This window comes from Anolis sagrei, chromosome 4 (assembly GCF_037176765.1).
Source record: "Anolis sagrei isolate rAnoSag1 chromosome 4, rAnoSag1.mat, whole genome shotgun sequence".
Taxonomy (NCBI): Eukaryota; Metazoa; Chordata; class Lepidosauria; order Squamata; family Dactyloidae; genus Anolis; species Anolis sagrei.
Window position 1 is genome coordinate 136430477 of NC_090024.1, and position 27743 is coordinate 136458219.

A 27743-nucleotide genomic window follows, 5' to 3' on the forward strand; every position below is an offset into this window, starting at 1 on the left:
CGAATCTGGGGAGATGAGCTCCCTCTATCAGCTCCAACTCCTCATGAGAGAAGCCTTCCGCAAGGAGGATAAAACATCAAAACATCCGGGCGTCCCCTGGGCAACGTCCTTGCAGACGGCCAATTCTCTCACACCAGAAGCAATTTGCAGTTTTTCAGGTTGCACCTGACACGACAAAAAAAAATCTGAATTTTATGGCAGTGTAGAAGGGGCCTGAGTGCCCCTTGAGGAGCATGTCTACACAGTAGAATTAATGCAGCTCCACACCACTTCAACTGCTATATATTAATACTGTGGGATCCTGGAGATTCCATTTTTTCAAGGTCTTCAGCCTTCCTCTGACTAGGACCCCTTCCACACAGTTGTATAAAATCCACATTGGACTGGATTATATGGCAGTGTGGACTCAGTTAATGCAGTTCAAAGCAGATAATGTGGATTATCTGCCTTTGATATTCTGAGTCATATGGCTGTGTGGAAGGGACCTAAGGCCCCTTGAGTCTAGACTGGCATAGAATCCTTGTGATCTGCTTTGAACTGGCTTATATGAGTCTACACTGCCATAGAATAGTTTTTAATCGTGTGGTCTTATTGTTAATGTTGCATTATTGTATTGTCCATGTTTTATTTTTAATTGCTTGTATTGTTGTTATTACTGTTTGTATTGTTGTATTCGGGCTCGGCCTCATGTAAGCCGCACCAAGTCCCTTGGGGAGATGGTAGCGGGGTACAAATAAAGTGTTGTTGTTGTTGTTATTATTATTATTATTATTATTAGAATTCTCATTATCTGCTTTGAACTGAATTACAGTTCAAAGCAGATAATGAGTCTACACTGCCATAGAATCCTCATCTGTTCTGAACTGGATTATATGAGCCTACACTGCCATAGAATCCTCATTATCTGCTTTGAATTGGATTATATGAGCCTACACTGCCATAGAATCCTCATTATCTGCTTTGAACTTGATTATGAGTCTACACAGCCATATAATCCAGTTCAACGAGGCGGCCAAAGACTGCTGGTGCCTCAACAAACTACATCCCATAGCATAGAGCAATGACAGTCAAAAGTGGTGCCCAACTGCATTAATTTCACAGTGTAGAATAGATGCACCCTCAAATCTTTCCAGCTGTTTCTGTGATTCTATGAACTGGCTTGACTTTCAGGCGTATCCGGGACTGTATTATTCAAACTAATGGAAAAGGAAGGTCGATAGAGAGAATGCAGGCAGGGATCACAGGGTGACTACAGAACTGACGTCACTTCCCTTCTTTGACTCCTTTGCCATCCCAAAGCCTTGTTGCATCACCCGATACAGACGAGAGCGGGTGGCTTCTTTGTAAAGCAATGCGCATGCGTGGGGCGGGGATAGGGATGCTGCCTGCGCATGCGCACTGCAGTAGAGGCTGGCCCTGAGCAGAGTCGCCGCTTCTTTGCGTCTTGGTGGCCGGGCGGCGCGGAGGCCATGGCGGAGGGGGAGTCGGCGCTGAAGGCACAGGCGGAGCTGGTTCGGCGCCTCAAGCAGGAAAAAGCCAGCCAGGAGGAGGTGAGGGGACCAGGCAGTACTCTAGGTCACAACCTGTGCCCCTGGGTGTCTCTACACTGTAGTATCAATGCTGCTTGATACCACTTTGGCCGCCATGGCTCAATGCTATGGAATCGTGGCAGCTGTAGTTTGGTGAGGCATCAGCACTCTTAGGCAAAGAAGGCTTAAAAGACTTTGTGTGACTACAACTCCCAGGATTCCATAGCATTGAGCCATGGCAGTCAACGTGGTATCAAACTGCATTAATCATACAGTGTAGATGGCCTCTCTGATGGCAGGCCCTTGCACATTGCTCTGCTTTTTCCACCACTTATGCATCATTGAACTATCTCCTTTAAAAAAAATCTATGTGTCTGTATAGCCACACTTGTGTTGTCTATTTAGTCTCCATATGGAAAGAAAAAGCAGGATATAAACAAACATAATATTATTATTTATGTGGTCAGTATGTATACTATGGGAAAAAGTAAAGAGAGTCGCTGTGAGTTTTCTGGGCTGTATGGCCATGTTCCAGAAGCATCCTCTCCTGACGTTTCGCTCACATCTATGGCAGGCATCCTCAGAGGGTGTGAGCCAAGCTTTGAAACTGCAATGCTAATCAAGGTGACCAATTGCAACATTTACACTTTCTCCCACCCTGGTTATTCCACAGATATATCAACCCCACTTGCCTAGTTTCCAACAGACCTCACAACCTCAGGATGCCTGCCGTAGGTGTGGGCAAAACATCAGGAGGGAATGCTTCTGGAACATGGCTATACAGCCCAGAAAACTCACAGCAACTCCCTTTACTTTTTCCCATAGTATATATCAGTGTTTCTCAACCTGGGGGTCGGGACCCCTGGGTGGGTCACGAGAGGGTGTCAGAGGGGTCGCCAAAGACCATCACAAAACACAATATATTCCGTTGGTCATGGGGGTTCTGTGTGGGAAGTCTGACCCAACTCTATCGTTGGTGGGGTTCAGAATGCTCTTTGAGTGTAGGTGAACTATAAATCCCAGCAACTACAACTCCCAAATGTCAACAGTAGCAAAATTACAGTTGTGAAGTAGCAATGAAAATAATTTTATGGTTGGGGGTCACCACAACATAAGGAACTATATCAAGGGGTCGTGGCATTAGGAAGGTTGAGAACCCCTGGTATATATAGTGATCACATTATTATTATTATTATTATTATTATTATTATTTTACTGACACAAAACACAGTATGTCATAGCAAACAAGATCTCTATGCTGGATTTCGTATCACAAAATCACAAGTCAAACACTTCCCAAGCGTTTAAGACTGTGATGTATTTTTGAATGATACGTGATTATTGTTATTATTATTATTTGAAACACAACAAGATGAGTCCACAGCAGATGCTATGCTGGCTGTTATATTGGCTCACACGTCGGACACTTCCCAAGTGTCTAGGACTGTGTGATGTATCAGCGAATAATGCATGCAGATCCCAGTAAGGTGGCCTTTTGCAGCTGGCAGAGGGTAATTTTGTCAGTGCCGATTGTGTTTAAGTGCAGGCCAAGATCTTTAGGCAGTGCTGATCACCACTGGGACCACCTTGACTGGTTTTTGCCAGAGTCTCTGCAGTTTGATCTTTAAATCCTTGTATCGTGTCAGCTTTCCCAGTTGTTTCTCTTCAATCCTGCTGTCGCCTGGGACTGCAAATACTTATTATTATTATGACTATTATTATTATTATTATTATTGGGTTGTAGGTTTTTTCAGGCTATATGGCCATGTTCTAGAGGCATTATTTCACCTGCATCTATGGCAATCATCCCCAGAAGTTGTGAGGTCTGTTGCCATAGATGCAGGCGAAATGTCAGGAGAGAATGCCTCTAGAACATTGCCATATAGCCCGAAAAAACCTACAACAACCCAGTGATTCCGGCCATGAAAGCCTTCGACAATACATTGTTGTTATTATTATTATTATTATTATTATTTGTTTTTATCCTACTTTTTCTTTCCATAGAAAGACTTGTCGACCGCTGCATGTTATACGGTAGACTCCTGCAGAAGTGAGAGGGTCTCTCTTGTCCTTTGCTGAACTTAGCATTTGTTCAGGAAGGATCCCCTCACCGCTGCAGGAGTTTACTATATACCATGCAGTTGTCGACAAGTCTACATAGGGACCACCAAACGCAGCATTGCCCAAACACAAATCAAGGAACATGAAAGGCACCGCAGACTAATTCAACCAGAGAAGTCAGCCATAGCAGAACATCTGATCAACCACCTGGACACAGCATATTATTTGAGAACACAAATGCTGGACCACTCTTAACAACCAAAGAGACTACACGGAGAAACCATTGAAATCCACAAGCATGTGGACAATCTCAACAGAAAGGAGGAAACAAACCATGAACCAAACCAAAATCTGACTACCAGTATTAAAAAACTCTGAAATCAGGAGAGTAAACAAAGAACAACATTAAAAGGGGGGGGGGGCGTAATTCCAGACAAGAATCAATCAAGTCCAACTAACACCTCCCAACAAATGATTCCCCCAAGCAGGAAACAGCCAGGCTTTGAAGCTGCCAGGCTATTCACTGCTAATCAAGATGGCCAGTTGCAACATTCACACTTGCCTCCAACAGACCTCACGACCTCTGAGGATGCCTGCCATAGATGTGAGCGAAAAGATAATGCTTCTGGAACATGGCCACACAGCCCAGAAAACTCACAGCAACCCAGTGATTCCGGTCATGAAAGCCTTTGACAACACAGTGGTGTAACCTATATATTGGTTAAATTCTTCTCTTTCAGATTGCAGAACAGGTTGCAAAGCTCTTGCAAATGAAGGCAACCATATGCCCAGAGGATGGGAAGCATAAGTTTGTGCTCAAGACACCAAAGGTACGTTCCCTGGCTCTTGTTTGCTCACATCAAGTGTGGCGACTTTTGTTTTCCTGAATATATCATGGGTTTAGTGGGCCAGAGTTCTTCTCTGTCTTGGATTGTCAACCATGGAGGGTATGGGGACTGATTTTTGACCTCATAATACCACTATGGACTTGAAACACCACAAATACAACTGGGGCCACAAGTAGCCCTCAGGCCACATTCCCCTTTCCAGCTCTGACTTTATCCTTTCCATTTCATGTTTTCAGGGAACTAGGGACTATAGTCCAAAGCAGATGGCCATCCGAGAGAGGGTCTTCAACATCATCATAAATTGCTTCAAACGCCACGGAGCTGAAACAATAGATACGCCAGTGTTTGAACTCAAGGTAAGGTGGTGTAACTAAGCAAAAGTGGTGGCATGTCAATCTAGAAATCCACATTGTAAGTCTGTAATTTTATGGCAAGTGAGGGCATGGTGATGAAAATTTTGGAAGGTTGTGTCATGTGGAAAATATCGCCTCTCAAATTAAATACTTAAAAGACAATCCTATAGCTACTTACACCAATTAAATTCTGTTGGATTTATTTACACATTCAGGTATATGGGAGTGTGCTCTCAATTACCTGAATAAATTTGTTTATTTTTAAATGCACATCTTGCTTTTTACCAGGGGAAAAACTATGGAAAAACATTTGCTGTTCTTGTGTGCCTTTCTGAATTAATATGACATAAGACAATCCTGTTACGGGGTTTTATATATAGGGTGTAAAGATGAAGAGCCACCCAGAGGAAAAGTGTTTTTGCCATACATCAAGGGAACCACTGACCGCATAGGGAAACTGATGAGGAAACACAACATACAAACCATTTACAGACCCACCAAGAAAATCCAACAAATGCTACGTTCAGCAAAGGACAAGAGGGATCCTCTCACCTCTGCAGGAGTCTACCATGTACCATGCAGCTGTGGACAAGTCTACATAGGGACCACCAAACGCAGCGCCCAGACACGCATCAAGGAACATGAAAGGCACTGCAGACTACTTCAACCAGAGAAATCAGCCATAGCAGAGCACCTGATGAACCAACCTGGACACAGCATATTATTTGAGAACACAGAAGTGCTGGACCACTCGCACAACCACCATGTCAGACTACACAGAGAAGCCATTGAAATCCACAAGCATGTGGACAATTTCAACAGAAAGGAAGAAACAATGAAAATGAACAAAATCTGCCTACCAGTATTAAAAAAAACTCAAAAATTACAGCAGAAAAACAACAGAGGGGAAACAAACAGGCACATGAAATCACCCTCAACAAAAGATTCCCCCCAGGCGCTACCAAGCCATTGAATGCAAATCAAGGTGATCAGCTGAAACATTCACAGCTAGCCCCAGCAAACAAAAGTCCTTTGTCTCACCCTGGTCATTCCACAGATATATAAACCAATTTTTCCTAGTTCCAACAGACCTCATTACCTCTGAGGATGCTTGCCATAGATGCAGGCGAAACGTCAGTAGAAAAATTGCCTCCAGAACATGGCCATATAGCCCGGAAAAACCTACAACAACCCACAAATTGGTAAAACTTTGCTTAAGATAACCAAGAAGCTATACCTATACCTCAGACTTATAGACAGCACAATTCAAATAACACACAGCCATTCACCTCTTTTGCAGGCTTTTCCCCATTGGCATATTAATCCTAACATCCCCTAGCCATCCTCTCTACTTTTCTCCCACGGGAACAGCCTTAGGACTGCTGTGGTTTCCCATAAGGGTCGCATAAATCTGCCAAACAAAGAGAAGTATTTCCTAATTAGTGAGAACTTGTCCTGCAAGCCTTTACTAACGCAAGAAATATCAGCATGTTAAAAAGCATAATACCTTGCAGAATGCATATTCATAACTGCATGAGTAAATAAATGAGGAGATACACAAATCCAATATAACATTCCTCAAGGTCCTGATGGGCGGGGGAAGTATTGTGGTTCCTGGCGGAAAATAAGCCACCAAGTTGGGGGACACGTTTTCTGGCTTTGGGGCCATTTGAGTGTCATTTTTAATTCAGAGATTATAGGGCCTTTTGTGGGCTCAGAAGAACTTGGAGTGGCATTCTTTTTTTGTTAGGGCTGCACAGAACACACTACACTTTCTCTGAATGCATCTACACTGGAATGAATGTAGTTCGACACCACTTTAAATGCCGTGGCTCAGTGCTATGGAATCGAGGGAGCTGTCATTTGACGAGTCTTTATTGGAGAAGGCTTTAGTCTTTGCAAAACTGCAACTCCCAAGATTCCACAGCATTGAACCATGGCAGATGAACTAATAATTTTACAGTATAGATGCACTGCTAGTTAGCCAAGGGAGCACTTACTATTGTATCACCTTAAGACAGTGGTTCTTAAGCTGTGGGCCACAGACCACCAGTGGGCCGTGAGAACGAAAATCTGTTCCTTCCTCTTTATTTTATTTTATTTATTTTATTATTTCCACGCCTTTCGTACTGTCTACCACTCCTTCCCTGTCGCTGACCATGGCATATGATCTGTGTCAGAAACTAAAGCTGATGTGGTCGATCCAATGCAATTTTCTGAATCAGCATCCCAAACCAAATCTAAAGTTGACAAAAAACGGATTCGTAACCCTTTTGGCTCTAATGTTCAAGAATGGTCCCTTGTCAAAAAAAAGCTTGAGAACCACCACCTTAAGATGTGACCCCTAGAGTCAGGGTCTTTTCTGTGGCAACTATACCACTGAGGAGCCTCCTTCCAGTGGAGATCTGTCGCACATCCTCTTTTATTGATCCCTAGCAGAAAGTGAAATCACTATGTGTAGTTTTTAAATCTTACATGTGTTAGATCTCACTGTATTCAATTTCTGTATCACTGATATATATTATACTATTTAATTTTTATGTTGATTGCCTTGTTTTTGTTAATGCATTTGTAAGATCCTGTAGATATGCAGTAAAAAGACATAAACAATGGAATATGAATTTATATGCAGTTTCCCATGCAGTTTTAGGGCTTTATCTAAAAATTCAGTCGACTGCTAAAAATCCTGATAGTACCCATCATTGCTCTTATATTTTACTTTACTCTCATCTTTCTGTCTCTTATTTGTACATAGGAAACATTGACAGGGAAATATGGAGAAGACTCCAAGCTCATCTATGATTTGAAAGATCAAGGGGGAGAACTTCTGTCTCTTCGCTATGATTTGACTGTATCCTTAGAACCTGATATTCCTAACTTGGCAGCTTAAGCCTCACATTCTTAAATTGTAATACATTATTCAAGCTAAGCATGTATATAAATGTTTGGAGAATTGTTTTGATTCTGCAACTTATTTCTTGAAAAGAGATATTTGTTATCTCTGTCCTTTTGTCATGCATAGAAAGAGGGACAGAGGAAGTCTATCTCATGTTGCACAATCTGACGTTAATTTTTGGAAGAGGAAGGGATTGCACTGTTGTTGTTCTTGTGTTCCATTTTGGAGGTATGTCTTCTCTTCAAAACTGCATATGCACCTCAAAATGGTGATCTTTCACTTCAAGCAATATTTGAGATTGGCTTCCCTGTCTTCTGTCTTTTCCCACTTCTTTTCCAAACAACATGTCTTTGCATCATTTGATATCATTTGCTTTGCTTGTTATGAGATCAGGCGTTTTAAGAGTTTCCCCTATGGAAGCTGCTAGAAAACCATATTTCTAGATGGTTTCAAACTCAGATCTCTAACAAAGTAGAGTGATCTTGTGAGCCCTTGGAAAGAGTGTCTTGTGTTTGCTTATGTGTACTTGATTGTGTTTTATTGATTCGTTATTGTTTAGCTGTGTCATATTAATTATTTGATTTATTATGTACTTTTGGCATCTAATGGCTGCCATTTTTGTTGTGAGCCGTCCTGAATCCCCAGAGGAGAGACGGAATACAAATAAAGTTTTAATATTTATTATATTTTAATATTGCTCTTCAAACTAGGATACCCCATAGGCAGACACTTGTATCCTATCACAAGCTTAAGGACCATCTCCTAGACTACTCAGAAGCTTGGGATGTCCTCCTTGAATGCTAATGCCTGTGAATGCTAATGTCTTTTGGTGGTTCCTTGCAAAGTGTTTACCCTAAATGTTAAAACATTTCCTTAGCCTTTCTTTTCAGGTCCCATTTGCACGTTACTTGGCTATGAACAAAATCACCAATATTAAACGCTACCATATTGCTAAAGTCTACAGACGGGACAATCCAGCCATGACCCGGGGCCGCTACAGAGAGTTCTATCAGTGTGTAGGTACAAGCAGGGTGCCGTCTGGGTATTTGTGACTATGACAGACTTCCTGGCTATTGTTTCTTCCTTCCTCCAATTTTTACCTGACTTTTGTTCCACTTTACTCTTTAAGACCCTTATTGCCAACTGGCATCTGTCCACCCCCATTCCCCAAATTTTCTTGATTATCATGACTTCTCCCTGTTTGAATCGTAACTCTAGTTGGACTTGGAAAACTTTTATATTCTGGCCATGCCAGAATGGAGTGCTGGTGATATTATTCCTGTTGCTATTATGGTTACCACTATTGATATGCTGGCATGTTCCAGAAGAAGGCTACGGTGTAAAGGCCTACCTCAAAGACTGAGACCTTTCTCCCACTGAGGTTTACCTCAGACTGATGGCTACTAAGTTACAGGCACACCTGCCTATATAGGACTGCATCCATTTAACCCTTTCAGTGCTTGACTCACATTTTTGTAATAAATATACCTAGTTAATTTTTAATATTTCTGACAAGATTCTCTAGCTCTGATGCCCTTTTCAGAGTCTATATTTAGGGCTACACTGCAAGGCCAAATTGCTATGTACCAAATCACGACCTGTGATGCTTGTTCTTGGCACTTTTGCATTGAGCAGTTTAGGGGCCATGACTCCTACTGGGCAGTTTCTGTGTTAGGAATTTTCTTTTCTGTGTTTTGTACCATAGGACTTTGACATTGCTGGCCAGTATGATGCCATGATTCCTGATGCAGAGTGTCTGAAGATTGTGCATGAGATTCTGAGTGCCTTACAAATAGGAGATTTTTGCATTAAGGTGAGTATAAGATAGAGAAGCATAAAATTAAGGTTTGTGTAAGATAGAATAATAGAATCACAGATTTATAAGGGAAGGAACTGCAAGAGCTGTCTAATCCAACCTTTCTGCCCAGTAAGAGAGGGGCCATGAAGGCAGTTCCATCTTGCCTGCAGTGTCATCAGTTGGGAGCCCCCCCTACCTCCAGCACCAACCGCTGCTCTGAGATCAGAGTGAAAAGAGGGACCAGGAAGGCAGTTTCATCTTATCTCCTGCACTGTGAATATAATATAATATATTGTATAGACATATAATATTGATAATATAATGTAATACAATATACTACTACTACTAATAATAATAATAATAATATGATATTATAATTATATATTTTATATTAAATGTAATATTACTAATAATATTACAGGATAATGATATAGTACAATGTAATATATAATATTAATCTTGTGCTATGATAATAATATAATATATTGTATTTACTTTTTGCTTGTAAGCCGCTCTGAGTCCCCTTTGGGGTGAGAAAGGCAGCATATAAATGTCACAAATAAATAAGAATCAATCCTTAAAGCATAATTGAGAAATCGGTCCTTAGACTTTTTAGGCAGAGGGCTGGTTCATAGTCCTGCAGACTGTTGAGGGGCCGGAGTAGAGTTTGGGGGAAAACATGAATGAATTCCTATGCTCACTCTACCTATCCAATGTGTAGTGCAAAAGCATGAAAGAATAGTACAATATTTAAAATGAGGAAAATTTTTAGCCAACATAAACTTGCCAGTATTTCAATGGGAAAATGTGGGCCTGCTTTTGGCTGATGAGATAGCTAAAACACTTTGTCTGCCTTCAAGTCATTTCAGACTTAGGCTACTTTAAGTCTTAAGTTTAGGGCAGGGATCGGGTAAATGACCTTAGAATGCTGAATCTGGCCTTTGGGCTTCAGTTTGGGGACCTCTGGATTAGAACCTCCAATAGAGGAGAGTTCACCACAATCTTTTCCACTGTTACTATCAGGAATTTCTTCTTGTTTAAGTAGAAGCTCATTTCTTGTAATTTGAATCCATTTGGTTTGTGTCTTAACTTCTGGAGCAGCAGAAAAAGAGCTCGGTCCATCATGATATCCCTTCAGTTATTTAAAGATGCTATTCTAAAGGACAGGAGCCCCGGTGGTGCAGTGGGTTAAACTCCTGAGCTGCTGAAGTTGCTGACCGAAAGGTTTGCAGTTCAAATTTGGGGAGCAGGGTGAGCTCCCGCTGTTAGCTCCAGCTTCTGCCAACCTAGCAGTTCAAAAACATGCAAATGTGAGTAGCTCAATAGGTACTGCTCAGGTGGGAAGGTAACGGCGCTCCATGCAGTCATGCCAACCATATGATCTTGGAGGTGTCTATGGACAATGCCGGCTCTTCGGCTTAGAAATGGAGTTGAGCACCACCCCCCATAGTCAGACATAACTAAACTTAATGACATGGGGAAACCTTTACCTTTACTTTATTCTAAAGCTGTTCACAAAAATGTAAATTGAAAATATACTTCAGCTTAACAATCTTGGGTTTTTCAATGAAAATAGCATAAGAAGCACAGTTTGGTTTCTTTTATCTTAATTTGCAACATCACCATGCCTTTCCATATTTGATGGTCTAAATGTTCTCTTTCCCCAATATGAGCTTCTTGTTTGTTATGCTTTTTGGTATGTGTGCTTCAGGTGTCCTACAGGAATTAAGTGAAATTACTTATGTCTTGTATTTGCTTTTATATATGTACAAAGCTGAAACCGTGTTCCCTCTGTTTTAAAAAGATTTTGCAGCTTGTAAAGCTATTTCCACACTAAAGAAAAAAAGTTAAAGTTTTTGTGCATAAAAGAGTGTGCATGTTATAGGATTAGGCCCAGATTTTCCCTAGGAGCCAGTTAAGTACCAATTCTCAGGAGCAGTTAGTCTGGAAGGAATTCAAAGTTTATCCTGTCCAAACCTCTTCCAAAGGCCAGATCCTCCATGCTTTAAGCCCTATCTTAAAGATTAAAGTGTGAAGAGGATTGAATTAAGTCTCACACTAGAGGAACCTTGTCCCGTTTAATGAATTAAAATAGTTTGGATAAGGCGCTGTAGAGAATGTCATATCTTGAAATTACCATATATACTCGAGTATAAGCCAATCCGAATATAAGCCGAGGCACCAGATTTTACCACCAAAAAACTGGGAAAACTTCTTGACTCAAGTATAAGCCGAGAGTGGGAAATGCAGCAACTACTGGTAAATTTCAAAATAAAAATAGATACCAATAAAATTACATTATTTGAGGTATCAGTAGGTTTTTGAATATTTACATTAAACTGATTTAAATAAGACTGTCCAACTCTGATTAAAGCATTATTCTCATCTTTAATGTAAATGTGCTTATGTATCCTTCCAATAATAATAAAATAAAATAATAAATGTAATAATAACAACAATAATAGAGTAAAATAATAAAGTTAATAAAAATAATAGTAACAAAGTAAAATAATAAATAACTTAGACTCCAGTATAAGTTGAGGAGGGCTTTTTTTTCAGCCTAATAAAAGGGCTGAAAAACTGGGCTTATACTCAAGTATATACGGAATTTCCTCCAGCTAGTTTTGATTAGGAATAATATTGTGTCCAGTTCTGGGCACTGCAAGACAAGAAGGATATTGACAATCTGAAATGTGTCCAACCAAAATGGTCAAATGTCTGGAAACTATGATCCATGAGGAGTGGCTTAGGGAGCTGGTTATATTTGGCTTGGAGAAGAGAAGTTTAATAGGGTAGTGATGGCCATATTTAAATATTTGAAAGGGTATCATGTTGAAAATGTGGCAAACTTGCTCCAGAGACTAGCAACAGATTCAAACTAGGAAAAAGAAATCAACATACGCACTAGGACAAAGCTATTTGAAAGTGGAACTCGCTGTTTGGGAGTGTGATGGAGTCTCCTTCTCTGGAGGTTTTTAAGCAGGGGTTGGATGGCCATCTGTCAGGTGTGCTTTGATTGTGTGTTCCTGCATGGCAGATTGGTAGTTGGATTGGATGGCTCTTGGTGTCTCACCCAGTTCTACGATATTTTTGCATTTTTTTGTACTTTTATGACCAAGAAATGAACTATACTACGGGTGTTGTCAGATCTGATTAGTATAGATTTATAGACACTGCAATTCAAATAATAAATGGACAGTGCAGAATTCAATACCTCTTTTGTAGACTTTTCCCCATTGGCATATTAATCATAACCTCCCCTAGCCATCCCCGTACCATTCTCCTATGGGAACAACCTTGGGGCTGCTGCAGATTTCCACAGCTGTCTTGTAAATCTGCCAAACAAAGATAAGTATTTCTAATTAATGAGAACTTACCCTGCACACCTTTACCAAAGCAAGTAATATCTGCATGTTACATTTTAGTAGCTTTTCTCGCAGCCCACATTTCCTTAAGCCTGCATTGTAGCCAGTCTTTCACAATCGGGAACAGAAACTGTGCAGTTTTCCACGATGATTCTGTTTTGGGAACAATTTGGTGAGGACTTCTCAGGTGAGATCTTTCTAATGCTGAGCTCTGCTTCCAGTTTCATCACCAACACTTTGCAGCACGGTTTCCATTTGGAGTTCCTCACCCTGAGCTTTTTCTAGACCTGATTTTGACCACTCTTCAGCTGACACCACTTAATTGCCCCTAAGAAAATTCAGACACAAGCATGTTCCATATGGAATTTCTAGTTGCCAATCAGCTTTGTTAACCTTCCATCCTTAATCAGTCCAAATCATGGTAGCTTCTCCCACAAGTTCAGCTGGAAAGTGTCTTTTCATAGCAGTCATAACATACCTGACTTAGAACAAATTATGAAAATGCATTTTCTCTTCCCCCCCCCCCCCCATACAAACACAAAGAAAGATTTGAGACGCCAAACTCTTTTTTGTAAACTTGCAGTAGTTCCCAGCCTTTGGGCCTCCAGGTGTTTTGGACTTCAGTTCCCGCTCCCACAATTCCTAACAGCTGGTAAGATGGCTGGGACTTCTGGGAGTTGAAGTCCAAAACATCTGGAGGCCCAAAGCTTGGAAACAACTGGATAGAACTTGTGTGTCCCCAGATGTTTTGGCCTTCAGCTCCCAGAAATCCGAACAACTAGTAAACTGGCTGGGGTTTCTGGGAGTTGTAGGCCAAAAGACCTGGGGACCCACAGGTTGAGAACCACTGGGATAGAGGGATGAAGATATAAGTATAATTTAATCACTGCTGTGCATGATTTTTGCAAGAAATGGCAAATCTGTGCTAATTTTGTAGCTTCCTATCCTCTATTCAAGTATCCCTGTCAGAAGGCTGAGATTGTATTTCAGATCATGTGATTGTAGTGTCCTTTAGGCTCAACTAGCTTTGGGCTTCCTCTCTCTAATGATGGAGGAAGCAGCAGAAAATACTTGTCCCTTCCTATTCTGCTGTAATACCATCACAGCTTGTGCTTTGACAGAATGTTGATGGAGGAAGTACTTGACCGTGACACAATTGGTTTCAGTTGTACTGCTTTTAGTTCTCTAAGTCACATTCATTAAAAAGACTTATTTTGGTTCCTTGAAAGTAAAACCAGGAAGCAAGTGAGGCTGAAACAGCTGCAGATCCTTCTCCCGTCTTTTTGCCCACCATAAAGGAGTAATAGGAACTTTGAAATGCTACTGAAAACAATTTGATTTTGTTGTAGGTCAATGACCGGCGTATCCTTGATGGGATGTTTGCAGTTTGTGGTGTTCCAGATAGCAAATTCCGGACCATTTGCTCTACTGTAGACAAACTAGATAAGGTAAGAACTCTTTAAGCTGAGAGGGACCATAGGTTGCCCCACACTGTCAAGAGTGACTCAAGCTGGATTTGCATTGCCATATAATCCAGTTTCAGAATTCACAGTAAATGCATTGAACTGGATTATATGGCAGTATAGATCCAACCTCAAATGAATGAAAACCATGAGGAGGAACTTTTTTTTCCAAGGCTTTGGGATCGGTGTTACTGGGCTTATACAGTGTCATTCTTTTAGCTGTTACTCCTAGACAAACTGTATCTAATTCTCTAGATCAGTGGTTTTTAACCTGGGTTCCCCAGATGTTTTTGGCCTACAACTTCCAGAAATCCCAGCCAGTTTACCAGCTGTTAGGATTTCTGGGAGTTGAAGGCCAAAAACATCTGGAGACCCTAGGCTGAAAACTATATAATTTAGACAATTGGGAATTTGAAGAGGGGGGAACAAAATGGTATTTCCAGTACTTAAAGCATATATTTCCAAAGGAGCAAAAACAAAGTATGAACTCACAAGGTGATCAGAAACTGTTCTGGTGGTTTAGGTTCTTCACTGTGTGATTAATCCAGGGGAACTCCAATGGTTATGCCTCTTGGAAATAGTATAATCACCCCCTATGGATCCACCTTCCTGAAACATTTCTTCTTGTTATGCAAAATTTACAATTGATTGTTCTTGGAGATGGATAGGGAGTTCTGGAGGAAGCTGAACGTATGACATCTAGAAATACTGTATTTCATCGCATAATAGTCACCATAATTGCTTGGAGTTGGAAAGATAAAAAAATGGAATATGGTAAATTGGAACAATTATTTGTTTGATCGTGTCCAATCTGATATTATAGCAAATGTAATCTGTGAGGATAAGAAGGAAGATAAAATGAGAAAAATTAAAGAGAAATGGTCGATATATATAGAATGAATAAAAAGAGCCAATGTGAATATTGTACAGAGATGGGTTGAGCTCATGGATGAAGTTAAAGTTCTAATAGAAATTGTGGTATGAGTATGGGGCGAGCGGGGAGGTGAGCTGAGGGGGGAGGGGAAAAAACAAGAGTGAACAGAATTGAGATATATTCGATAAATGAGCGGATAATATAGAATGGAGGAAGAGTGAGAAATAGGAAGGGGGTAGAGATATGTATGTATGTATTAAATGTACAAAATCTGCTCATAAAACAAAATATAATATTAACAAAAACATTTTTTTTTAAAAGCACCCCCATTTTAGGAGTGGCAAAATTGGTATTTTTGTATTCCTCACATAATAGTTGCAGAGCTGCTTGGAGTTGATTCCCCCTTCCTTCCTTCTTTCTCCAAAGAGCTCCATTTTAGATTTTGTAAAGTGCCTTGCCTTCGGAGATGGAAAGAAGGGAGAGGGAATTTTCCTTCCTCTGAGGCAACATAGTTTTAAAAACAGAAACAGAGCTGTTTGAGTCTCGATCATTCCTCCTTCTCTTCCTATTTTGCAGTTATGGCAGTTTATTTTTTTTTAATAGACAAGAAACTGGAGAATCAAAGGCAGATTTTTTTTCATCGTATAATAGTCGCATCCCATGCGATTAAAAAGTGCAATTATTATGTGATGAAATGCAATATATTTCATGCTGCCGCTGTACTGACTTGTATCTGTCTCATTATCATAGCAGTCTTCTCCTCACTCACTTGTAACAACACTACTTGTTGTTCAGGATATCCCCGTAGTTCATGGACTCTTCTTTCTATAATCTTACAAGGAGACATCATTGTCGTTGAATTATAGTTGCCTAGTTGCCACTATAAACATCATGTATCTGTAGTGGCTACTCGATCAATAGCACTACTGTAAACTTCCCAGAGATACAGGTATATAATACAAAAATAATTTATTTGACTGATATGCAACTTATAGTTAACAATAACTTAGGTACATCTAAATCCTAATGGACTTTGCTAACTCTTTACTCATCTCTGCATAATCCTAGCTAAACCTAGCTAATTGTTCTGAGTCTTACTAATCCCCATCTCTCCCCATGATTAACTATAACCTTGACAAACTCATGCTTCTCCCTCTAACTTAGATCTCTCCCGACCTGATTCCACCTAATCACATCTTCTCAAACATTCAGCTACTCACTCTCAACATTTTCCCTTCCAGCTGATAACTTATTTTCAACCGCAGTTTACCTTACTTTCTCTAATAATAAGTACATAATAAAGTAACCATATTACACAGCTCAATAAAAAAATCTACATTTTTAGGCCTGTTTCTAGATTTATTTGAGGTGTTGATTCATAAAATGGTGTTGGATAGATCGCATCAGCTCTAATTTCTTAGATATGATTATCCTGGTTTTCTATGAAAGAGCCGACGGCGATTGGTATATGTCATATGTTCTGTATCTCAGAAACAAGAGCTGATGAGGAGAAGCTGGTTCCATTACGTTTTTACTACAAAAAGACAAAAAATATCCAAGAATTCTCAGCGTAATAGAAAATAAAAATATCTGGAATTATAAATTCTCATTTCTTTATAATATGGCTATCTTACTATGTTTAATCCCTGCGCAACAAATGAAATATTTATCCAACTTTTTGCTTTACAATTAATGTAACTCAGAAATATCTTTATATACTAGATCTTATGCCTTGAGAAATCAAATGACAAACCTATTGTTCCTAAGGCAAATAAATCAAATCTTTTTATCACTTTAAAAGTGCATATTTGACATGGGGTTTTCTATCAAACATAATACAATTTTTAATATAACTAAATAAACCTATAAAGAGTTCATTCCTCCAAATGCATAGTTTTAATTTTAAGCACTTTCTAGGCAGATAACCCCTCTCTCTTTTCATTTCTTCTTTCATCACTCCGTCCTGGAAAAAATACTGTCAATAAAATCCTTCACAGCTACCATCTGCTCTGCTATAAAATCCATTGCTCATAGCAACTTCCTCCTTGTCAGACAATTTTTCATTTGTCTCTGAGAATATATTGCAGTTTTTCTTTCTCAGTTCCCTTTTTTCCCATTTGAACTTCCCTATTTCATTTATTAGAGGGAGGGAGGCTGCAATCTGTGTCATCCTGTTTAAGCTCCTTTCGGGATTCATCTCCAGCTTATTAGCATCTGATTTTACCTGTTTTGATGCTTAATCACAAATTAAGTATTAAATGATCATCTGGGCATTCTTAGCATCTCCCATTCCTTGATATTTATAATTTGGTGAGTTCTTTTGTATAATCCAAAGGTTAGACTCATTTGTATTGCTACCAATGCGACAACTCCAGCTATAACAACTGTTCTTAATCTGGGTTGCTGTGAGTTTTCCGGGCCATGTTCCAGAGGCATTATCTCCTGATGTTTCATCCACATCTATGGCAGGCATCCTCAGATGTTGTGAGGTCTGATGGAAACTAGGCAAGTGAGGTTTATATATCTGTGGAATGTCCAGGGTTGGAGAAAGAACTCTTGTCTGGTGGAGACAAGTGTGAATATTGCAATTGGCCACCTTGATTAGCATTTAATGGCCTTGCAGCTTCAAAGCCTGGCTGGTTGCTGCCTGGAGATCCTTTTTTGGGAGGTGTTAGCTGGCTCTGATTGATTCTTATCTAGAATTCCCTTGTTTGTTTGTTTGGTTTTTTTGGTGTTGTTCTTTATTTACTGTCAGACAAGAATCAATCAGGAGAGGACCTGAAATATGGCACATCGAAGGGTATTTGGGAGCAATAACATTTGGAGAATTAGGGAGCTATGGCTTTCTAGGATCTCAAGGGAGGCCAAGTCAATTCCTTCACTGCCACAGCAGTCCATACCTTTAGTAAGGGCTTCCACCAGGTTCCTTACTCTAGCACAGTGGTTCTCAACCTGTGTATCCCCAGATGTTTTGCCATTCAACTCTCAGAAATCCTAACACCTGGTAAACTGGCTGGGATTTCTGGGAGTTGTAAGCAAAAACATCTATGGACCCATAGGCAGAGGCAGCCCTAGGTAATTTTCATTGGTAAGCAAACAGTATTTTGGCACCCCCCCCCAAACCATATATATATAGGGGCATGTGTATATATATGTATGCATATATATATATATAGGGGCATGGACAAATTTTGGCCCTCCAGGTATTTGGGGCTTCCTACTTGCTGTTTGGAATTGTAGGAGTTGGAAGTCCAAAACATGGAGGGCCGAAGTTGTCCCATGCCATCCATACACACACACACACACACACACTAGCCGTCCCCTGACACGCGTTGCTGTGATCCAGTCTGGTGATCTTGAAAAGAAAGTAATGAGAAAGTTGGTTTCTAATATATGTAATTTCTTGATGCTTGTGGGTAAACAGTACCTGGTAGTTATTCCACAGATATATAAACCTCACTTGCCTAGTTTCCAACAGAACTCACAACCTCTGAGGATGCCTGCCACAGATATGGGCAAAACATCAGGAGAGAATGCTTCTAGAACATGGCCAAACTCACAGCAACCCAATATTCCAATCCATTCAAAAAACACTATGGTTTCATGCCTCTTTTCCCACGTGCCCAGCAACACCGCTGCGCGTCCCTTTCCCTTTCATCGCCCCTCCTCCTCCGCGCACTTCTTAACACTGGGAGAAGGACACACGCTGGCGTTTTTTTCTCCCTTGTCCTGTGAGGAGGAGGAGGAGAGGCACAATGGGCACTTGTGAGGGAAGGAGGTAGGGAGAGCGAGCTGCCTCATGGTGTTCTTTGGGGCAGGGGCACTTCAAGAGCTCCTCAAGAGCGCCCCCCCCCCCCGAGATGCACGCTATACGCAAAAGCATAATTTGCGTACTGTGTTGAGCCACCTCTGCCCATAGGTTGAGAACTACAGCTCTAGCAAGTGAATCAGGCCATACAATATTGAATGAATCCCCAGTCTTAGACCAGTCTAATGTCAGCTCTGCATAAACACTAAGGACTCCAGGTCCAGACATGGATGGGAAAAATGTATTCCTGATTGTTGGAAACAACCTTATCAGGAGAACACTGTAGTTCCATAACTTAGGCCCCATACAGCAAATGTTCTCATTTCTCTTAAGGGAAAGGAAGAGAAGGAAGGTGGTATCTGTCCACACATAAAATGCATCTTATTAACACAAACTGTGGTGACAAATAAGTTGCTTTCCTGGTTGCATTTCATCTCAGGGACTGTGTAGATTATTCTGACTTTTTGTCTGGAGCCAAAGGCTTTTGAACTATGGATGTAGATTCCAGGGAGTCAGCATAGAATTGAGAAGGGGGACAAGCTGCTGGAAATAGCAAAGCAAGGTCAACATAGCTCTTGTTTTGCCTGCAGATGAGCTGGGAGGACGTGAAAAATGAGATGGTCGGCGAGAAAGGACTCTCACCAGAAATTGCAGATAATATTGGTGGATATGTAAAGCTTCACGGTGAGTGGGAAAGCCATTTTTGCCATTTCTGTTCTGAGGAAAGCAGGCTGATTTAAATAATGTAGAAAAAGAAGCCTTTCAAGTTGAGCCATCCCATAGAACAGGGCTTCTTAAACGTTCTCCATCAGATACATTTGTATGTGACCCCAGGTGTATAAAATAGGTATAAAATCAAACATTTACTGATAATGAATCAGCTTTGCAAGGCTTGTTAAAGGCTGGTTTTTCTTTTTGTGGAGTATAGCTGAAACATTTTCTGCGGAGTCTGCTGTAAGCACTGCAGGTTGTTGCTAAGAGATTGGTGTAAATGAGGGCCAGATTTTTCCTGACCCCAACATTGAGTGAAGGGGACCCCATTCTGGGTCAAGAACCATAGTTTAAGAAGCAGTGCCATAAAAGATTGAAAGGGGGCAGGGGAACATGGGGAATTCACATTCAACATTGTGGTCTTTACATCTCCAAATGCCACACAACCCAAAAGTGTGTCCAAATCTGTTAGAGAGCCTGTTTACTTCCTAAGGTGAGATGATATAGATGTGCTTTTTGGCTGCCTACAGCACCATAGTATCTGACACAATTTCAAAAGGGAATCTGACACAATTTCAAAAGGGAATCTGACACAATTTTAGTGTCAAATACCAATGTAGTAAATGTATATGGGTAGTAAATGGGTAGTAAATGTACCCTTCACAGTGTGTTACCATTTGAAGCTAGCCCATATATCTTCCCAGGGGCTGCTTGAGAAAGGCCTCTGAGAAGGACTACTAAACATTACCAAGACCATCCAAATTATTTGCAAGGGAGGGCATATTTTTAATTTCTGAAAATAAAAATGACAGTCTGTGCGGCTATTTTTTTAGCTGAATAGTCAGGAAGCACGAGCTCAATACACCTCGTTGTACTACTTTGTTATATTTTTCTGTAAAATGTTTAAAATACTAATTTTAAAAACCCTGTCCTCAGCCTAGTAAATGTAAAGGTTTCCCTTTGACATTGAGTTTAGTTCTGTCTGACTCTGGGGGGTGGTGCTTATCTCCATTTCTAAACCGAAGAGCTTAGAAATGACCATAGACACCTCCAAGGTCATGTGGCCAGCATGACTGCATGGAACGCTGTTACCTTTCCGCAGAAGCAGTACCTATTGATCTCACGTTTGCATGTTTTTGAACTGCTAGGTTGGGAGAAGGTGGGTCTAACAGCAGGAGCTCACCCTGCTCCCCAGATTCAAACCGCCGATCTTTCAGTCAGCAAGTTCAGCATCTCAGTGATTTAACCTGCTGCACCACTGACCTAGTTTACAATAACTGTGATATTGTTTTATTACTGTGCTAAAGTAGTAAAATGCATTAAATGTCGAGAGTTCATTTATATAAATACAAAGGTATCCCAAACATAGGAAAAAATAAGCTCATATTATATTTTATGCTTTCAGATACTTTAGAATCAACATCATCATAATGAGAATAATTTTGTAATTAATATTTTGTAAATAAAGATGCACTTAGCCACAATTCCCCATTTGCCTATGTATGACACCCTGTTTAATATACCTCATTTCCCATTCTTCCTTGGCATTAAACATATACCTTTTTAAAAAAAGACAAGTCAAAAAATTGAATAAAGTGTAGCACTAGGTCAGATGGAAGGTCTTTTCAAGGTTGTTACTAGTGCTGGTGTATCTTTCACACACTGTATATATCCTGCATCTGTCACTTGTGCAGGTGGCCTGAGTCTGATTGAACAGTTGCTCCATGACCAAAAATTGATGCAGAACAAACAAGCCATGGAAGGTCTTGGGGAGATGAAGCTGCTTTTTGAGTACTTGGCCCTTTTTGGCATTTCAGACCAGGTAAGTGAGGTAGATCCACTGCTCGTCTCATCATTTGCCTTGAGCCTTTTCTTCCTATTGATGAGGTTCCCAACCTATTCTATAGGTCTCCTTTGACCTGAGTTTGGCTCGTGGCTTGGATTACTATACTGGAGTCATCTATGAGGCTGTCCTCCTGCAGCAGCAAAATGACCATACAGAGGAGTCTGTTGGCGTGGGCAGCGTGGCTGGAGGTGGTCGTTATGATGGACTAGTAGGGATGTTTGACCCCAAGGGGCGGAAGGTGCCCTGTGTGGGAGTCAGCATCGGCATTGAGCGGATCTTTTCCATCATGGAACAAAAGGTGGAGGTAAGAGGATGCTTTCTGCTTTCTCTCCTGGCTTTGTCTGTCATCACATGCAAGTGATGAGGGGTATTCGTGATTATGATTCAGAAAATTGCATTGAATAAAAGCTCTAGTTTCTTAGATAGGATTGCCATGAGCAGATGAAGATGGTATTATAATGCTTATTTTATTTATACCCCGCTTTTTCTCTCCACAAGGAGACCCAAAGCGGTTTATATGGTATATGACATATGTTGTCTATCTCAAAGACTAGACCTGGTAGGGGAAAACTGATGCCATTTTTGAAAGGTCTGTAAAAAGCCAAGGAAGGACACATAGAGGAAGGCTGCTGGCTAATTCAGCAGAATAAATTGCTCCATGAAATCACATATTTCAAAATATCAAGCTTAAAATGTAATTTCTGTTTGTTAAGGCTCTATCGTTTAATTTATTTACTATATTTCTATTTTGCTCTATCTCAGCCCCAAGGGGACTCAGAACGGCTTACAGTATGGCAACATTCAATGCCGCATAAACAAAGTAAATATACAATATAATACAACACAATTACATGGGCAATAAAACAGATAAATACAATAAAAACATGAGATGTAGTCCTGAAGCTGTCATTCATGCTGCTACATCACGCTGATTCTGTATTGCACTATTCTCCAAATGCCAGATTCCAAAGCCATGTCTTTACTTCTTTCCTGAAAACCAGGAGGGAGAGGGACGATTGAATATCCCTAGGGAGGGAGTTCCATAGCTGAGGGGCCACCATTGAGAAGGCCCTGTCTCTCATTCCTGCCAGTTGCACTTGCGAAGGGGGGGGGGCGAGAGCTGTGCCTCCCCGACAGATCTTAATGCTCAACCGGTTCATAGGGAGAGATACGTTTGGACAAGTAAGTTAGGTCGAAACCATTTAGGACTTTATAGGCTAAAACCAGCACTTTGAATTGTGCTCACTTATCTCTCCCTAAACTCTGGGAGGGTGAGCCAGTCTGAGGTGAATGGAAAACTTTTCAACTGAGGTCTAGAAAGTATTTGTAAGAGAGCATGGAGGAACCCACTCTGTGGAAGACAAGGAAAACAAGGTAGATGGAGCCATGGTTGTAGGAAATAAAAGATTTTTTGCTATTCTTTTTCCTTTCTGGGTCTGGATGGGTTGTCGTCCCCCCCCCCCCCCCCAAAACTTCAGTTCATGGGAACATTATTTCCCTTTCCAGAAATTGTATGCTGGAGCACAAAACCAAGTTCAGATCAGTTATTTTATTTCTTGGGACATGCCCCTCCCTCTGCGTTACAGTCAACTATTGATAAAATTGATGTCTTGTGATTGCCTGCCCCACACCCCATGAGTGCCACTTGGTGCAGAAAGGCCAGTACTCCTCAGACCTTGCATGGGTTTTGTGTGACTAGTTCCACAAAGGTAATTCTTAAAACTAATATTTTGCTTATAGGCTTCAGAGGAGAAGATCCGGACAACAGAGACCCAGGTGCTTGTGGCATCTGCTCAGAAGAAGCTCCTTGAAGAAAGGCTGAAGCTTGTGTCTGAACTCTGGGATTCAGGAATCAAGGTACAACAGCAGTGCATCAGGGTCAAGCTCAGAATAGTGACTACAGACCAGGCAACACTCTGTCTTTCCAGTTCAGTTACTAGGAATTAGGAGTGTTTGATATACTGTAGCACCTGTTTTAATCTCCTTTTAATACATTAATCCAAAATTTCAGGTGCCACCTTGATAATCCTTATGATATCCTCAGCATTTCTTTATTTCAAGCCTGTTTGGTATCTTCCAACTAGAAAGAGTGGCCCCAAATTGCTGTCTTTGTCATGTGTTTTTCAGGTGTCTCAAACACAATGACTGGTTCCAACTTATGAAAATATGTAGTCCAGCAGTATCACAGTTCTGTAGCCAGCATGCAAATAAACACAGAGATGATAGAGGCCTGTAGCTAGCATAATTTCATTTAAAGGGGTTTTGTTTGTTATTTGGAGAGCCAGCATGTTTTGGAGGAATGGAAGCTGGGCGCTGCAGTCCATGTGGGCAAGTTGTAGGCAGGCAATACTCCGGACGCATATGTGAACAGAACAATTGTTGCAAAAAATGTTGCCGTCAGGGAGTATCAATTTATCTGACAAAATGTGCCCAAATGTCAGTTGCAGATACCTGGTGTGTTGCCGAGGGACATGTTTATGTTTTTTTTTATTGTTCGATAAAGGCCATTTCATTTGAACAGAGAATACTCCCTGAAATTACACTCAGTTTAGAAGCCCAAAATATTTAAACAATGGGAATGGGTCTCCAGTTTTACTTACATAATTTTTAATCTTTTTTTTCCAGGCAGAGATGTTGTATAAGAAAAACCCAAAGCTACTGAATCAGTTGCAATACTGTGAGGAAACTGGAATTCCTCTTGTAGCCATTCTGGGAGAGCAAGAGCTAAAGGATGGAGTGGTCAAACTGAGAGATGTAGCGACAAGAGAAGAGGTGGGTCTTTTCCTTTGTCTTAGGAAGAGAGTGAAAGCAAGAACATAGCATAACAATGGAATCCCTTCTTGTACCACAAGAGACTGCATACACCATAAATACATGCAAAATATTAAGTCGTCATGAGTCAAGCGACTCGAAGGAGCATAGATATACAGGGTGTTTTAAAAAGTTTATCCCAATTTGAAATTGCTATGAACCGCCCATGAGTGAAACCCTTACTCTTTTAAAGGGTGGGGCATAGAGTTTCAAAGGAATACTGCTAGATGCCTCTCCCAGCACACAAACAGCCCCTGGCCTCAGTCATTCGTAACATAAAGCCAAATGAGATATTCTCCATTTGCAGAGTTATTTTCTCAATTTGTTTCTGGCACAAAACTTCGTAATTAGAAAACCATTTGTAACTTTTTCTGTAATTGTAACATGTTCCTATCATGAACTATATCGAAGTTGGGTTCATCATTTTTGAAACATCCTGTACATACGCTTAGGTATATATAGATCCGCACAGTCATATCCCAACTTCCTTCAAGGATGTCAGTGTGGCATGCCTGCTTCTCTCCACTCTTTTTACAGTTCCTTTTTTATATTGAAGAATACATTTACATTGAAAGATGAGGAATGGGCCCCGTGAATGCCTTAATGTGATTGGAATCTAGTCCATCATCCAACCATTATACAAGGGTTGGACAAACTGCAGTCAACAGACTGTTTGCCCCAACATCCCCCTGGAATATTCAGATTAAAAGTGTCCCACAAAATTTAGGCCCCTTCTACACTGCCATATAATCCAGATTATCAAAGCAGATCAATCACATTATCTGCTTTGAAATGGATTATATGAGTCTACACTGCCATATAATCCAGTTCCATACAGATAATCTAGATTTTATAGGGAAGTAGAAGGGGCCTTAGTCACCACTCCAAATTCACAAATACCTCTCTCTCAGTCTTTCTCACCCTGGGGGTCGGGACCCCTGGGGGGTCGTGAGGGGGTGCCAGAGGGGTCACCAAAGACCATCAGAAAATACAGTATTTTCTTTTGGTCATGGGGGTTCTGTGTGGGAAATTTGGCCCAATTCTATCGCTGGTGGAGTTCAAGGGGCTCCTTGATTGGAGGTGAACTATAAATTCCAGCAACTATAACTCCCAAATAACAAGGTCTATTTTCTCCAAACTCCACCAGTATTCACATTTGGGCATATTGAGTATTTGTGCCAAGTTTGGTCCAGATACATCATTGTTTGAGTCCATAGTGCTCTCTGGATGTAGGTGAACTACAACTCCCAAACTCAAAGCCAGTGCCCACCAAACCCTTTCAGTATTTTCTGTTGGGGTTCTCTGTGCCAAGTTTGGTTCACTTCCATCATTGGTGAAGTTCAGAATGCTCTTGAATTATAGTGAACTATAAATCCCAGCAACTACAACTTCCAAATAACAAAATCAATCCTCCCCCAACCTCACCAGTATTCAAATTTGGGTGTATTGGGTATTTGTGCCAAATCTGGTCCAGTAAATGAAAATACATCCTGCATATCAGATATTTACATGACGATTCATAACAGTAGCAACATTGCATTGTGAAGTAGCAACAAAAATAAATATATGGCTGGGGGTCACCATAATATGAGAAACTGTATTAAGGTGTCACGGCATTAGGAAGGTTGGGAACCACTGCTCTCTCCCAACTAACCCCAGCACAAAAGGCTAGAATTTGCATCCAGAGGTCACTTCTGCATTGTATTTTTGAACCAAGTGGGTAGCGAGACCCATAGTGAATATACAGATCAAAAATTAATGCTGGCTGCAATCTCTTTCCCCAAACTGTGTTATACTCTTTAAAATTACATCAATCCTACTCTGCATTTAAACTGAAACCCCTGGTTGCTGCCTATTAGAGTTGCTACAGTTTTTTCACGAGGGAAACTATGTCAAAGGGGATTGAAATAAGGTATAAACCACCTAAGAGAGCTTCTTACTAAGTATAAACCATAACTATTGCTGTCTAAACAGTGAGAGTCTATGTTGCTTGCCCATTCCATAGGGACAACTGTTCCATTCCTTTCCAGCCTAGTATTTCCTGTTGCAGCTTCAGACTACATCCTCGTTTTGCCAGCAGTAACAATGAGAAAAAAGGATGGGACACCAAAAGCTGCATACTGTAACATCAGGAAATACTTACCCAGTAATTTAGATATGCAACGAGGCTGTTCTTGTCTGTTCTAAAATGTAGGCCAAGATGTTGAAAGGACTGCACAGATTTGTTTTGAGAGCTGTCTTTCAAAATCGTGTTTGCTTAGGTATGTTAGGTGACACCTTCCTCTTCCCATATTTCTTCTAAAACCTCATAACCCCATCCTGTCACATCCCAAAATGTATGCAAAAACAGTTGTGCGGCCTGTTGCTCCAGACACACGGAGCTTTGAACTGTCTCTCAGGTGTCTAGTGGAAATGAGTGAGAAATGTAGATACAAACTTAACATGCACTTCTGTTGTCAAAATGCAAACCACCTGCTTTGAAGTGATAGAAATATGGCAGATTTGTTTTGACGGAAAATGTAGGCTGGCGGGACAGCTTATTAGAGCACAGAAAACTGCATATGTAGGACATTCAAAAGATGTAGAGGTGTGTGAAACATACCGGGGAAGAGGACTGACTATTTAGCTTAATTATATTTCTGTTTTGTAGGTGGATATTTGCAGAGGAAAACTGGTTGAGGAAATCAAAAGAAGAACATGTTGTCAACCCTAGACATCCGATTTGCTGATTTTCCTTATTAAGGTCGTCTGTATCCGTCAGAACGGCAAATCGGTTTTGCCTACAAAGAAGCTGTATTTATTTTATTGTGAAGGTCTTTTTCATCAGGCTTGTGCAATGATGGGCTGTACATTTTTTTAAAGAACTTTTATGTAAGGTTTCTGGAAGACACCATCTGATACATGAGCAGTTAATGACTGTGCAGCGATGGTTCACAGTCAATGCTGCTCTATTTCAGCATGCCTGCCCAGCAGGGTTTCCTTGTTTCAACTTAGAAATTCATAATTTTGAAAAATATTATTGGGAACTTCAAATAAAATATATTCCTGCCCTATGCTTCCTGCTGTGTTAATGTTTTCTGTTTCAGTTTTTAAAATGTGCTAAATCATTGTTGTTTTGTGAAACTAAAGTAGCGTGCTTTCCCTCTTTAAACAAATGGCCAGAAATTGTCTTATTAAATGTTCCACCAATGCAGAGGTGGGAAAGTGCAATCCCACAGCGGTCATTTTGCACAAACATGTCTGAAATCACTGTGGTGTGCTTCCAGCACATTTTATTTATGTATTTATTTACTATATTTATATACTGCCTTTCCCACCCTAGTTGGGGGGGGGGGGCTGTTGCAAGACAGACCCCTTAAAGCACCAGTATTTAGTAAAAG

At 40.6% G+C, this 27743-nt stretch overlaps 1 protein-coding gene across 1 annotated transcript; it reads left to right on the forward strand.

Annotated features, from left to right (window-relative positions):
- The first annotated feature begins 1395 nt into the window (after positions 1 to 1395).
- Positions 1396 to 27418, forward strand: LOC132774257 (histidine--tRNA ligase, cytoplasmic). The gene is made up of 13 exons (XM_060774165.2): positions 1396 to 1550; positions 4331 to 4420; positions 4675 to 4794; positions 7547 to 7642; positions 8578 to 8703; positions 9393 to 9500; positions 14200 to 14298; positions 19586 to 19679; positions 21401 to 21528; positions 21614 to 21856; positions 23293 to 23409; positions 24178 to 24324; positions 27014 to 27418. Exons 1-13 carry the CDS (start codon positions 1470 to 1472, stop codon positions 27074 to 27076), a joined length of 1512 nt encoding a protein of 503 aa, XP_060630148.2. The 5' UTR covers positions 1396 to 1469; the 3' UTR covers positions 27077 to 27418.
- Positions 27419 to 27743: the final 325 nt, after the last annotated feature.